Source organism: Schistosoma mansoni, chromosome 2 (assembly GCF_000237925.1).
Source record: "Schistosoma mansoni strain Puerto Rico chromosome 2, complete genome".
Lineage (NCBI taxonomy): Eukaryota > Metazoa > Platyhelminthes > Trematoda > Strigeidida > Schistosomatidae > Schistosoma > Schistosoma mansoni.
The window spans coordinates 31,001,135-31,017,655 of record NC_031496.1 but is presented as its reverse complement, the minus strand read 5'-3'; the positions used below and the strand labels follow the sequence as shown (position 1 = coordinate 31,017,655).

At 36.3% G+C, this 16,521-nt stretch overlaps 1 protein-coding gene across 1 annotated transcript in view; it reads left to right on the top strand.

The window, feature by feature from the left end:
- The window catches only part of Smp_147810 (tatd dnase-related), a gene marked incomplete at both ends in the record, with an annotated part of 23,387 nt that extends 7,124 nt beyond the window's left edge, over positions 1–16,263 (top strand). The window contains 3 exons of the mRNA XM_018796359.1: positions 8,238–8,350; positions 13,582–13,665; positions 16,126–16,263. Of these exons, the coding sequence (XP_018650580.1) occupies positions 8,238–8,350; positions 13,582–13,665; positions 16,126–16,263 (335 nt within the window). The remainder of the gene's footprint in view (positions 1–8,237; positions 8,351–13,581; positions 13,666–16,125) is intronic.
- Positions 16,264–16,521: the final 258 nt, after the last annotated feature.

Here is a 16,521-nt window from a genome sequence, read left to right as displayed (position 1 = left end):
CTTATGTACATATGTCAATTTCAGACTGACCAGTTGCAGTCCTAAACCATCGATGGGAAGATTCAAACAAACAATACTGAATGAATTTAAACTTCACCCCATCGCACAAGCAAGTGGCTATCAGGACTCAGTGGCCGAGTGGATAACGTGATGGCGTTTGAAGCGGGGGTACTGGGTTCGAGTCCCAGAGTGAACATCAACTCTGAGATGCAGGTACATCCAGCTGACGAGTCCCAAATAGGACAAAGTTGTGCGCGCCCTAGATTCCACTGCTAGCCACTATCCATCTCTGCTTACTATAAATAGCTTAGTTGGTTAACAACTATACGATAGGAAATATACATATCACATTGGTTCATAAATAGTTTTCAAAAGGTACCATTCATAATTCTTATCGGGACATGACAGTTTCATACTGATAGATGTTTCATCTTTTTTGTGGATGAGGTATTAAGCAATTTATTTGCTAGTGTTCAGTATTGCTTGGGGCTCATTGTTACTATTTAAGGAGACTGAATAGAGAATTTACTTCATAGAAGAGATACGAGTTAACTGAATTGTTGCAATGAGACTGTTGGCCTATACTCAGAATTTTAATCGATTTTTCAATCCTGGTTAAGTACATGAAAGTGACACCACCACCACCACCAGCACTGGTAAAGCATTTACTTAAGGAAAAATAACCGTCATTAAAAACATGCGGATTTTCCTCACTTTTCGTGTATTATGTGTTTGTTTTCTCATGACAAGAGATAAATTTGTCCTCGCGGTAAAAACGTAGATCTTTTAACAATCTAGTCGAATCAATGTTGTTTGTGACAGTAGTGATATGCCATTCAGATGGTAACCAATTATAAAATTGTTGTTAATTATGCATATCTTCATATATATCATAATCACGTTATCTGACTGCTGAAGATACCATCGTAGTTTTATGGTATTTCAGATTTTTTTTTAGTTCCTAATATGTCGTTTATTGATGTATATTCTTGACAGTACATTTGGTTTGTTTATCATATAACTTGAGGTAAAATGCAATGAAATACAACAAAGTTTGATAATAAAATCATTTTCTATTCAGTAAGACCCCCCTCAAAAAATTCTTTTTATATCGAGAATTTAAAGGCAGTGGAAGTTTCTTAGTAGCTCAGATAACTATTAAAATGATCTAGAAATGAAATGTCTCTTTATGAATGAAATGAATACGTCTCTCGTTATCGGACAGTTTGTAATACACCGAGAAAGATCGCGGATCTTAGTTTCATAAAGAATCATGTATTTGAAATCTTGATAAAATTATCGCTTCCTATAGAATTCGAATTAACATCATAGTTATTTATTTTATCATCTATATAATGCCGTATTACGGCCGAAAGTGAGGAGAGTCCACTCTCCATCTCGAAATGCTATCACATGACCACGCGTATATAGCCTCTGATAGGGAAGTCCTACTCACTGCCTTCTCGTGACATTACTGTTGTTTACGAAATTGAGAGGACGAAAAGCGAATGTCCTGCTCGCAAACTGGGTTGGTGGATACGGAGGGTCCACCTAGGGGAGTTGGAAAACTCTGATTCCAAACCAATGGTGCACATGGGCTGACTCCAATATCCTGAGGGGACAAATGGCGAATGAACCAATTGTTGGTCACTGGCTATCATGGGACTACATCTCCTTACGATGCTCCACTGCCTTGTGGATCAGACCTTTAGGTCGAAGGCTACGGGTGTGGCCCCCTAAGAAAACCACCTGCTTCGGTTTGGGCACCTGGGCAGTATTACAGCTTTCACACAAATCGAATGAGATTTGTGTGGCGCATATATATCTGGTGCCCGTTTGTACGAATATTTATTTAAATAAAATAAATGATCAAAAAGGGGTACTATCCTATTGTTTCTGTTTTAACATATGTATCTACAAAAGTGGTTATATCGATTGAATCTTAAGTAGTATATAAATAGAAATCATATATTTCTATTATCCCAATGAATAGAAGAATTAGATTATCTGACGTTTCGTAACTCAGTTTAAGCCACTTCTTCAGAGAATAAACATCCAAATCAAAATTAATCCAATTTTAAATAGTACAAAGGTACGAACTTACTTACTTACGCCTGTTATCCCTCGTCGAGCATAGGCCGCTCACCAGCATTCTTCATCCAACTCTGTCCTGGGCAATCCTTTCCGGTTCTTTCCAGTTAACATTCGTACTTTTCATATCTGCTTCTATTTGCCGGCGGGATGTGTTCTTTGGCCTTCCTCTTTTTCCGCTTCCCTTGCGGATTCCAAGTTAGGGCTTGTCTTGTAATACACATTGACAAAGGTACGAAGCAAAAATATTATGTGTGATCAATCACAAAAAAAAACAGACCTGAACTTGTACACTTAGTCAAGAAACATCAGAAAATCTAATTTTTCTACTTATTGGGATACTACAAATATATTAATTTATTTATAATAATCCACTCAATGCTCAATTTCTTCTTCGAACCTTGGTAATAGTACCTATTTAAGTAGTATAGTTGTTGATGTCTTAAAATAGAATAGAAACATTCATAGATTGTTTACTTTTTCTTTGAATTAATGATTATCATTATTTTTGCTAGAAATTTGTAAAAAAAATATAAACATCGAATTTAAACCGTTGTTAAGTAGTATGAGATTATTAAGATTTTCAACCATCTGTTCATAATGTATAACATACTACTTAATTTATATAAGTATTGAATGATAGAACTTCATTAGTTTTTGTTTTATACATTCTCAAAATATAGATAGATAGATAGGTAGATATATAGTTGGATAGATAGATAGATAGATAGATGGATAGGTAGATAGACAGATGGATAGATAGTAGATAGATGGATAGATCGGTAGGTAGATAGTGTGAATAGATATATAGATAGATGTGTGGATAGATAGATAGATGAAAGCCGAAAGCAGTAATCATTTCACTGAATACCGTATGTTTGCATACAATAGAGAATTCCCATAATGAAATATAGATTGTTTAAACAAACTCATATTTTTTATTCACTGAACGTGAAAGCATTTAAAATAAAATAATTTATACGAATATTCATCGATATTAGAAAGAATAGTTTGACGAAAATTGGGCAACGAGTATAGAGAAGTTATCATTGTGTGTGAAAATTACTACTTACTTACGCCTGTTACTCCTCGTGGAGGAGTATAGGCCACCAACCAGACCTCGAATTCCTTGGTACGGCCGAGAGTGGGGAGAGTGTGCTCTCCCTCTACAAACGCTCTCACATGGCCACGCGTATATAGCCTCTGCCAGGTAATCCCTACTCACTGCCTTCTCGTGGCATTGCTGTTGTTTACGAAGTTGACAGGACGAGAAGCGAATGTCCGGCGCTTTACCGGGTTGGTGAACACGGAGGGTCCACCTAGGGGAGTTGGAAAACCCTGATTCCAAACCAATGGTGCATATGGACTCCAGTATCCTGAGGGAACAAATGGCGTATGAATCAATTCTTCGGTCACCGGCTACCATCAGACTGCATCCCCTCACTGCCTTGTGGATCAGACATTTAGATCAATGGCTCCAGGTATGGCCCCCTAAGAAAACTGCCTGCTTCAGTTTGGGCACCTGGGCAATATCGCAGCCCTCACACAAATCGAATGAGATTTTTGCGGCGCATATATTTCTGGTGCTTCCTTGTACCAATATTTATGTGTTTAAATAATAATAATAAATAAGCATTCTCCATCCAACTCTGTCCTGGGCAATCCTTTCCAGTTGTTATTCATTCTTTTCATATCTGCTTCTATTTCCCGGCGTAATGGGTTCTTTGGCCTTTCCCTTTTCCGCTTCCCTTCCGGATTCCAAGTTAGGGATCGCCTCGTGATGCACATTGGTGATTTCCTTAATGTATGTCCTATCCATTTCCAACGTCATTTCCTAATCTCCTCTTGAGCTGTAAGCTGGTTTTTTCTCTCCCATAAAACACTGTTGCTGATATCTGAAAGTTATATTTGGAATAATCTAAGCTATTGAAATTTAAAATAATTCCAATTTTTCGTCCAGCAAACTTGTTTGAACTTCTTCAGGGTAATAATCAAAGTCAAAGTATATCAACTATCCCATACCCAATTTCGATTATGGTTAATTTGGGTTAAGCCCTTTTATTAACTTACTTCACAGACATTGTCGTTTGGATAATAACAATTCGAATATTCTTTGTATTATTATGATCACTAGAGCACATGACAGACTATAGCCAAAACGTTGATTGCTTAAATATCATTCGATGATTCATCCTCCTCCCCGTATATGTATGCACTCAAATCCTATTATCAACTTTTGCTTTGTCTTGCTGTTCCCTTATACAATTTGATTATAAATTTGCCTATGTAATTACTCGCGCTTGTTCGCTGATACTTACTCATGTGATTGTAGCTTTGTGGACTGCATTATTTGATAATAAACTGTAGTTGCAGCTACTCTTTACCATCTGATTTCATGCACCGTTGAGATTTGTATTATAACGATTATCGAGTTGAAAGATTAACGAAGTATTGCACTACAAGGTCATTAAAGAAATAATGATACTTCGTTATTTGGACTGAAATTAATGTGGGTTAATTTAGCAATACAATTATGTATTTGATGTTTCTCATTTAATATGAATAACTGAATAATTCAACATTCAACGTGAACTTTCACTATTTTTTCCTTCATATAAAAACAAATTTAACACTTAATATCACCTATTAAGAAGGGGTTTTGTAGAGAATTTAATATTTTCATAGTTGAAATCATGAGTAAATTGAAGCTAGACCACCATCGAAAACCTGGAAGCACTGGATGGCCGTTTCGTCCTATTTTGGGACTCCTCAGCAGTGCGCATCCACGACCCCGCACTCGCGAGACTCAAACCCAGGACCTACCAGTCTCGCGCCTGAACACTTAACCACCGGCCGGTATCCAACGGTGTTAATGTCTAACTTCAACTAGTCCACGATTTTGAGCAACCGTTCACCAATTGTCTTCAGTGAGTTGATATCTCTAAAACAGACTTGGTAGAACTCCACTATTAAGAACTCAATCTTACGCATACACACACACACACAATTCATTCAGTCATTCACTTTCACATCGTGAACTGTTCACATGATTCTCATTTAATTGACTCATGTTATCCTATTTACAAAAGTCAGTATGTTAATACGATTAGATTAGCACAGTATAGATTTGATTTGATTGTTAAACGCTATATATATATATATATTCCTTTGGTAGTTTTGATCTTCATCATTATCCTGAAGAAGTCCAGACAAATCTGAAGGACGAAACGTTGGAAATATTTTACGTTCAATAGCTGAGATTATTTCAAATATAATTTTCACATATAATGACTTCCGATGAAACACTTATTCAAGAGTTATTTCCTGGATATCTAGTGGGAAGCAGTGACCAGTGGAGTTCAACCACGTCTGTCATAGAGATATCAACTCACTGACGACAATTGGTGAACGGTCACTCAGATTTCATGGATTGGTTGAAGTTAGACATTAACACCGTCGGATACCGGCCGGTTCAGTGGTTTAGCTGTTAAGTGTTCTGGCGCAAGACTGGTAGGTCCTGGGTTCGAACCTCGCAAGGCGGGGTCGTGGATGCGCACTACTGAGGAGTCCCACAATAGGATGAAACGGCCGTTCAGTACTTTCAGGTTTTCGATGGTGGTATAGCTTCAATTGATTCATGATCTGAAGTGTTAAAATTACTATAATATCCACAAAACCTCTTCCGATTCTAGATAAATGTTTGAAATGTAATTAAAAACATAATGAGAATAGCACACAAAATTCATGAACAAGCGTACTGATATGTTTGAAAATGGTAATACAGAGTAGAACGTGTGTTACAGATACTAGTAATCATAATCAAGATAAAACTGACAAATATAAAAGTTATAAGACTATTAAATGATTGCATAATCATTCAACATGGTAAGGAACAAAAGGAAATAAACATATAAATATTAGTAACATTATTTAAGAGTTATCTATTATAAGATTTTAAATGAGAGGGGTTGGATAGCTAGTGAAGATTGTTTAATTGACACTCAGTTACTGTGAAAGAAAAAGTCTAATCCTAATCAGGTCAAAAATATTTGATATCGATTACTTCTATAAACCAAGAGTTTGCAATTACCTGTTTTCCACTCAATCGAGAGATGGAATTCCAGAAGGAATCGACAGAGGAATCAAGATATTACTAAAACGAAGCTTTTCTGCTGCTCAGGTTGTTCGTTATACTACTCAAATTCAGATCAATACTATTCCAATGTCTCCTTCAAGTACAGTCGTAAATTTATATGAAACCTGCGGTAGCAATTATATAAGAAGAACATATAGAACGGTTTCTATCTGATTGTTTGAACACGTTTTGAAGCAATATCTCCACAAGTCGATTTGCCAGTCACCTTCGGATAGTGGATATAAAGTGAATACAGGCAATGTATCTAAAAGTATTAACAGGCAACCCATACTGATTGTATTCCGTTCTGTTGTCAAACAATTCCTACATATGGAGAAAGTCGTTAGAAAAAGGTTTTCCCTGTCACAATAACTAATTCTTAATATAAAAAATTCACTAGTTTTTCAGCCCTCCCGCTGTAGTGAACAAAACACCGGTTGGGGACAATCGAATGTATTTAAGCAAAGATTACAGACTATCTCAATAAATTCTGATTACCAAACAATGAACAGTCAATTTGCAAATTAACAACCAATTGTTTCAATCTTCACTGTTTCTTCTCTTATTCCATTGCTCATGCATTTTCCAGACGTTTGCGTTTCATTTCAGTTCTTTCCTCATCGGTCTTCTGCCAAAATACATTCTATGTCTGACCCACACCATATACTACTTATATGGATATAAGTAGACCACACCACACCGCCTTTGATCTTCCAGTATTAACTCTAACATAATCTTCGTTTAGATCAAAAAATAGAATCTTAAATAAGATAATTCAATATATCGAGTGAAAATAATGTAAAAAAAGAAACCACTGTATTTTATTCAATAAAAACTATTGACAGTATGGGGGATTTGTAAGGATTGTAGTATTTTCGCAATTGAATTCATGAATCAATCTAAGCCAGAACACCAGTGAAAACCTGGAAGCGCTGAACTCCTGTCTCGTCCAAGTATGGGACTTCTGAAAGTGTGTGTCGGCGACCCCGCAACCGAGACTCAAACTAAAGACCTTCATTCTCACGCCCGAACGTTTATTAGCCAGACCACCGGATTGGCATCCAACAATAGTAATGTCTAACTTCAATCGATCCATGATCTTGCATGACTCTTCATCAACTGTCTAAGGTGGATGATTGTCTCACACCTGATACGGATTGAACTCCACTGATCATGGCTTCTCACTAGAACTCCAGAAAATCCATCTTGAAGCCAGTCACTTGTAAGCAGATGATTATTATGAGAATGGAAATTTGTAGATATTATAGTATTTTCACAGCTGAATTCACATTTTTAATACTTTCAGCTTTTCATTGATAGTCTAGCTTAGATCAATTCATGAATTCAACTGTAAAAAGAACTATTATATTAAGGACAATTATTACAAACTATTGTATTATTAATAGATATATTGATGGACTCATCAATGTGTTAAACCGTTGTTCAGTCCATTGTTGTTTAAAAACCTTTGTTATTATTACAGTTTAAAGAATAGAACGTTTTGTTTTCTACCAATTTTATTGTCATTTATTGTTAATGTTGGGGATGTTAAATCCCCAGAATTTACTTAGTAAATGGCCTAATTTTGTAATTTTATTTTGAAAGTTTGAATTTCTTTGTTTTCGCGCCAAAAGCGCTATTTTCACCTTCGAGTCGAATTTCCCACTTGTAAAATATCTTAAATGCTATTGGTCCGTTGTATCTTTGAGTGTGCTATTTTGTAATGCTGCTCAAGGACAAATTATCGCTGTATATATACGTTTGAGTTTTGCCCCTTACGATTGCTGTGCTCCTGGCTGCTACGGAATATATTTTCCTCGCTTCTAACTTAGACTTCTTACTCTAGTTAGCTGGGTCTGGGACGCGCTAGAATAGCTAGCTTATCGGTCTCTGGTCACAAGTCTTTGTTCCGTTCGCTACTAGTGAATTCAAAATGCTTCAGATATAACAATTAATCTACAATTAGTGTAAGCATTATTTTAAAAAAAAGTGTATTCATTTTATAATTTAGGTATTACAAAAGCTCAAATACACGCTTTCGATGGTCGACCTTCTACTGCAATGATTGGTTTAAGTGAAGGTTATTACTTTTCAATACCATCTAGCTTACCAAGAAGTAAACAGGTAAATAATTTTGTATTCAATTATTATTAGTTGTTTATTTGTATTGTTTGCTTGTATATTCTTTCTTTGAGTAGTTTTTGTTTTCAGAAGGGGGTTTTGAAGAGATTCTAATATTTTTAATGGTTGAATCCATGAGTCAATTAAAGCTAGACTACCGTGGAAAACCTAGAAGCACTGAAGGCCGTTTCGTCTCAGTATGGGACTCAGAAGTGCGCATCCACGATCCCACCTCGCGAGATTTCAACCCAGGACCTATCAGTCATGCGCGCGAGCGCTTATCATCTACACCACTGAAATGTCATCCAACGGTGTTAATGTCTAACTTCAACCAATCCATGAAATTGAGCAACCGTCCACCACTGTCTTCAGAGAGTTACTATCTCACAACAGACGTGGTTGAAATCCACTGGTCACAGCTTTTCACTAGAACTTCAGGAAATACCTCTTAAGGCCTGTTGTGAATGCGCATTGCCGAGGAGTCCCATACTAGGACGAAACGCCTGTCCAGTGCTTCCAGGTTTTCCATAGTGGTCCAGCTTTAATTTTTATTTGCGCGAGTAATCATTTATATCTTTATGTTTGTTTAAGTGAGATGGTAATAAGATAACTAAAGATGTTATTACATTTTATTTAGTTGTCTATATGTTAATTATTGACGACAGAATTTAATGTGTTATTTACAATTATAGTCCCGAATGGGGGACCGTAGATTCTCACATTTGAGGAGTCCCATACTAGGACGAAATGGTCATCCAGTGCTTCTCGGTTTTCAATGGTGATCTGTCTTACATTGACTCATGAATTACAGACATGTTGTAAGATAAAAAATGCGCACACATGTGATCATATAAAAACAGTCAAGGTTGACAAGCGAATAATTAACAAGGTCGAAATGTGGTTCAAGTAGGGTGGATAAATTAGCTTGTTCGGAAGCTAGAATAAGCTTTGTTGGCTTAACGTAGCGACCGACACTACAGTACTTAAAAATTTTATTCGCCTTGAAAACGGCTAAGGTGATTTTAATTCTTGAAAATATGAACACTACGTTTCTAAGCATTTGTATTGATGTTCACAAAAGTAATATTTAGGAAAAAAACTAAATAGACATCCGACGGTGTACTCATTTTCATATGTGAAACATTTTAATGAATTATTTTAGAACCGAATCAAGAAACTAACGAATTAATATTTTATCTATGGGATACTTCACTCATACACTGGTCACAGTTCTAAGTGAAATTGATTTATGAAATGAGGTGAATGCTTTATTATTTATTTAAATATTGGTACAAAGGGGCAACGAATACATATGCGCCACAAAAATCTCATTTGATTTGTGTGAGGGCTGTGATACTGACCAGGTGCCCAAACCGAAGCAGGTGGTTTTCATAGGGGACCACACCCGTAGCCTTCGACCTAAAGGTCTGATCCACAAGGCAGTGGAGCATCGTAAGGAGATGCAGTCCCATGGTAGCCGGTGACCAACAATTGATTCATACGCCATTTGTTCCCTCAGGATACTGGAGCCCATGTGCACCATTGGTTTGGAATGAGGGTTTTCCAACTCCCCTAGGTGGACCCTCCGTATCCACCAACCCTGTTAAAGCTCCGGACATTCGCTTCTCGTCATCTCAATTTTGTAAACAACACCGGTGCCACGAGAAGACAGTGAGTAGGACTTCCACATCAGAGGCTATATACGCGTGGCCTTGTGTGAGCATTTGGAGAGGGAGAGCGTACTCTCCCCACTCTCGGCTGTACCATGGCATTCGGGGGTAGGTGAATGCTTAAGATTTATTCATTGACAAATGATGTGAAAACCACATAATAAAAAGCGAACTGAAACCGGTATGATGAACTGTATTATTTATCAAAGAAAACAAGAGGTATGTAATGAATGAAATACTTATATGAAGGAAAAATCTATTAGGATCTATATAGACAAGAAATAGCATCTTATAAGTTTATTTCGTGGTGTCTATTGTCAGAACGTTCCTCGGTAGTGTCGGAAGAGATAGTACATATTTTGTTGAGTTTAAGTCAGGGAACTGCATAAAAACAATGGTATACAGATGTTTAGACTGCCTATATAGACGATTCTTGGCTACGATTTGAAGTAAGTATAACAAACAAGTTTGGATGTGATAATTTTAAATTAATTCAGCATTGGATACAATAAAATTAATAAACTAATGATACATTTTTAATATTCTAGTTAGTAGAAATTAGAATTTCTGACGTTTCGTAACTTCGTGTAAGATGCTTCTTCAGCGGAAATAAATTACCGAATAATAGAAACGCAAGATTAAATAGTTAAATAAAGTCAAAGAATTAGTTGACTCCATTTGTAAATAGGTTTAGTTATATCAATATCATTTCATCAACTTTACTGAAAATGGCATGACTTTGATATAATCAGATATATCTTGACTATGATTGAACTAGATATTCTTTCTTTTCTTTATACTATTGAAAGCTTTATTTATTTAAATGCCTTGAGGAAGTGATTTGTATCAGGTGATGAAACATCAGAAATTTTAATTTCTACTCACTGTGTTCTCAAGAAGTTTTTAATTTCACAAATGCGCTGTGTACTAAGTCACTATCCATTTTCTAAGTTACTTGCTGTTTTTTTTTTTTAGACGGGTTTTAACGTCCACACATACACATTTTCTAAGATTATACAGACCATTCACTCAAAGCATTGTATTCCTAAATTTATTGATTAATTTTTGAACATCATTTTAGCTACTCAAACTGAATGGAATTGTCCTTCAATGTCATCTTAGAGATTATAAACTCAATATATGTGTTTATTCTAACTCTTTACTCAAAATACACTGATTAGTCGAACAATCTGTACTTATATTTTGATGGAATTCTATAGTGCAAGTTAACATGTAATTAGTCTAAATAACTTGATATCTCAGACACTAAGTTTTGATGAATAAAAGTTATTTTAGTTTACTTTTGTTGAGGATGTTAGATTCCCAAAACTCACTTGGAAAAGGTCCTCATTTTGTAATGTTATTCCGAAAATTCCAATCTTATGTTTTCGCGCCAAGTAACGCTTAGTTGACCTACAGCTTACATTTCCCACTCTCAATTCCTTGACTGTCATTGGTTGACCGATTTTTTTAGTACCCTATTTTGTGGCTCTCTCCCAATGGCATTTCTATCATTTTATAAATAAGTTTGGTGTGTGTGGTTAGTGACCTCGTATTATGTGGGTGATTGTAGAATACATTCTCTACGCCTCATCTAGACTTCTTGATCTAGTTAGAAGGGTTGGGGACAGCGGATTAGAATAGCTTATCATGTCACTGTATCATTGACCTTCGTTCCGTTTACCGAGTAAGGTGAACTCGTAATAGCATCAAGCATATCAACCTTAAAACCATGATTTAGTTTAAAACGTGAAATATTTATTTCTTTACAGTATAATATGATCGTGCAGATTGTTGAGTTTTAATTTAGATCGTGAATTGATCAATGCCCAATACTAGGACAAAACAGCCGCCCATTCATCGATGACATCTTTTGACGTTTCAGTTTCATACATGCATATGTTGATAAATGCTTGATTGCATGTTAGGACAGAGAATCTCATCTCCAGCACCTGGATCTTTTTTTCGAACTACTACAAAAGCATGGTATTACTGTAGACACTCAGAAATGTCAAATCGGAACCGACTCTCTAGATTTATTTGAACAAATTATTGATGCTCAAGGCATCCAATCTCTGAGATGCAAAGTGACAACTACAGGCACTCTGTCTCGTATAAGTTCCTTGAATGGTTTCCAAGGAACCGAATATAATCATTCAAATAAATCATGAAACTTATCATTCTCTTTACAAAAACAATAACATGCAATGAAACTAAATTTGTTCCTTGTTACATAATAATAAATCAAAAGTAATGATATAATTCATACATTTCATTACTAATATTGTCCATATTTAGGGTGTTTAAAATTTAAATGAATATGACTAGAGTTAGATTGTTAATAGGAAATGAAGCTTCCCCCTGGTATCAGGGGAAAACTTTTACTTTGATAAATTTCTATGATATGCAAATGGGATGTGATATATAACTCAGTATATACGAACACTTTGTTATTATAGTTAATATAATTAACTTTATTTAAACAAATATTGGAAAATGAAATAGTGTTGTCGTTTTAGTATCCAATATCTAACTGATGTACAGCAGAGATACTGTAGTGTAGGTTACTTATATCCACATAAGTAGTATATAATGATGGTCAGGCATAGAATGTATTTCAGTAGAAGATCGATGAGGAAAGAACAAGAACGAAACGCGATTGGTATGAGAATGCATGCACGATAATAATCGAAGACTATGGACTGATATATGCAAAAGGAACAGTCAAGTTTGGGACGATGGATTGTTATTTTACAAATTAACTATTTATTACATGGTTCTCAGATTTTAGTGGGATATCCTTCAATTTTATACCCAACTACATTCTGATGTTTCTACTCGTGTTCTTGTTAACTACAATACCATCAGTTACATCTACTTCTTCACGATGTTCTAACTGAAGAGTTTTCCTGTTCCAAGTATTAGTACTCGATAATGTAATATAAACTCGAGTGATTAATTTTACTGCACTATGTCAGCCTAGAACGTAAATCCTGACAAGTTACTTACTTACGCCTGTTACCCACAATGGAGCATAGGCCGCTGGCTAGCATTCTCTAACTCACCCTGTCCTCGACCTTCCTTTCTAGTTCTTTCCAACTTTTATTCATTCTTCTCATGTCTGTCTCTTTGGTCGTCCTCTTCTCCTTTGGCCTTCAGAATTCCATGTGAGTGCTTGCCTTGTGACGCAGTTAAGTGATTTCCTCAATGTGTGTCCTATCCACTTCCAACGCTTCTTCGTGATTTCTTCTTCTGCTGATGGAATCTCATTTGTTGTCTCCCATAGTAGGTTGTTGTTGATAGTGTCTGACCAACGGATTCGAAGTATTTTGCGTAGACAACTGTTGATAAACACCTGTATCTTCTGGATGATGGCCTTCTTTGTTTTCCAGGTTTCCGCCCCCCCCCTGACAAGTTATTTCTATGTTAATATTTGTTGCTAAACATGATAATCTCAAAGTATTTTCATAAATTATATAAATAGTCTTTTTTATAGCGACATTACCATCTCAAGTGAGTAATATATCAGCATCTTGAAAAAGAAGTACACTTTTTATTTTATAGAAACAAGAATTAGTCAAAGCTTTACCATTGGATCGTATTCTAGTTGAAACTGATGGACCAGTACTAAATTCATCTTCACTACAGGTAGATGATGGTTTTATGTTTTAAGAAATACGCTTTCCTTTTTTCCAGTATGAGAATGTTTTATTATTGGAATTTACATTTAAAAGAGTTTTTTTTTCTTCACTATGAGATCCGTTAAAATTTTATTGCAATAGATTAGGAGCTTGTTTCTTTATTGTTCAGCAAATTACAAAAGCTGAGTTATACGAAGCTATCTTTGATTACTAAGATGAATAATGGCTAATAGTGAAATCCAGGACGCTCTTTATGTCTTATTTGGGACTTGTCAGCTGGATGTAGCTGAGATGTAGGTACTTAGTCTTGAATAGGACGAAACGCGCGTCCTGGATTCAACTGTTAGCCACTGTTCATCCTTGTTCATAATATTTGTGAATCAAGGCAATATCAAGTCAGTACACAAAGTATGCACAAATGCCAATAAGAGACTGATCAATTGCAGTCCTAAACATCAGTGAGAAAATTCAAGTTAAGAATAACAAATGAAGTTAAAATTCTCTCCATAGCACAAGCAAATGGCTATTATGACTCAGTAGCTATGTGGATAAAGTGATGGCATCTGAAGAGAACTGTTCTGGATTCGACTCCCAGGTTGAACACCAAGTCTGAGATGCAGATATATCCAAGTGACGAGTCCCAAATAGGACGAAATGGAGCGCGTCCTTGATTCCACTGCTAGTCACTATCCATCTTTGCTTAGAATGTTTGATAATTATGAATGTTAAGACATTTCTAGTTAGAAACTAGTCATCGTCAGTCAAGTGAAGATTCTTTACACATTCGACAATGTTATAAATATTTTCACTAATCAATTATTTATATCAGAAGGGGTTTTGTGGAGATTTAGTATTTATCATAGTTGAAAGCGTGAGTCAATTGAAGCTAGACCACCATGGAAAACCTGGAAACACTGGACGACCGTTTCGTCCTGTTATGGGACTCCTCAGCAGTGCGCATCCGCGAACCCGCTCTCGCGAGATTCGAACCCAGGACCTACCAGTCTCGAGCCGAAGCCCTTAACCGATAGACCACTGAGCTGGGACCCGACAGTGTTAATGTCTAACTTCAACTGATCCATGAAGTTGAGCAACCATTCACCAATTGTCTTCAGTGAGTTCCTATCTCACAACAGACGTGGTTTTGAACTCCACTGGTCACTGCTTGTTAAAGATGATCAGTCAAACTGATGTATACATGAATTATGAATTATCTTGATTTGCTTACTTACTTACGCCTGTTACTCCCAATGGAGCATAGGCCGCCAACCAGCATTCTCCAACCCACTCCGTCCTGGGCCTTCCTTCCTAGTTCTATCCAACTTTTGTTCGTTCTTCTCATGTCTGTCTTCATTTCTCGGCGTGACAGTGAGCTAAAATCACGGTGTAATTTCAAATGAACATACAAATTTTTATCGCAAACATAATTATATGGAAGCATCCAAAAGTTAACTACAAATTAATTTGTGGGTGATGTTTGTCACAGACTGAAACCAGTTGAAATCTCATTGAAAAACAAAAAAAACGACACTGTATAACTGAAACATGTTAGTGTGTAACTGTTTCGAGATATCAAACTTATAATCCTCAAGTGTCATTTCAGGTAAAGTACTGTATTATTTGGGGAATGTAACTAACTAGTGCTCCCCCCGTGATTGTGTTATTTGCTTCAAGTGATGTCTTTCAGTGACGAATATCGCCTATAATTTTAGCGATTATACACGAATATAAATAAAATATTAACCGAGCGATAGTAAATATATAGTTTTGTTATCTGAATGGGAATTTATGGAAATTGTAGCAATTTGAACAATTGAATTCATGAGTCAACTTAAGTTAGACCACCATTGAAAACCTCAAAGCACTGGACGCCCGTTTCTTCCTAGTGTGTGATTCCGCATGGAGACTCTAACTAAGAACCTTCGATCTCACATGCTAACACTTAGTCGCTAGACCATTCAACTGGCACCCAACGGCGTTAATGTCTAGCTTCAATCGGTCCATAACCTTACGCAACCATTCATTTATCTCCACAAATCCCCATTCTCATGATAATCATCTGCTCACGAGTGAATAGCTTCAAGATGGATTTTCTGGACTTCTAGTGAGAAGTCATGATCAGTGGACTTCAATCCGTATCGGGTAGGAAAAAGTTATCTACCTCAGACAATGGATGGAGAGTTGTGCAAGATAATGAATCGATTGAAGTTAGACATTAACACTGTTGGACGCCAATTTAGTGATCTGACTAATTAACGTTCGCGCGTGAAACCGAAGGTCATTTGTTTAAGTGTTGATCGGGGTATCATGGATACTCACTCCTGAGGAGTCCCATGCAAGGACGAATTGAGAGTCAGGTGCTTTCAGGTTCTCACTGGTGTTCTGACTTAGATCGGCAGGTGAATTAAACTGTTAAAATTTATATTTTTATCATATATCTCGCATTGTTCATCATTTTGAATTACAGAGCCGTACTGAACCAGATGAAGCTATCAAAGTTTGTGAACACATTGCACAAATAAAAGGAATAGATTTTGAAACAGTTTGTCACATGACTACTGAAAATGCATTTAAACTTTATGGATCACTGAATGTGAAGTGTTAAATTCATGTGAACTGAAACTGAACAAAATATAATATGTTATTTAAACCAAACTGAATTTTTACAGGACCATACCTTATTCAATGTGTTGTTACATTAAACTAAAAAATACGCTGTTTATTGGTAAGCAGAGATGGATAGTGGCTAGCAGTGGAATCCAGGACGCGCGTTTCGTCCTATTTGGGACTCGTCAGCTGGATGTACCTGCATCTCAGTGTTGATGTTCACTCTGGGACTCGAATCCAGTACCCTCGCTTCAAA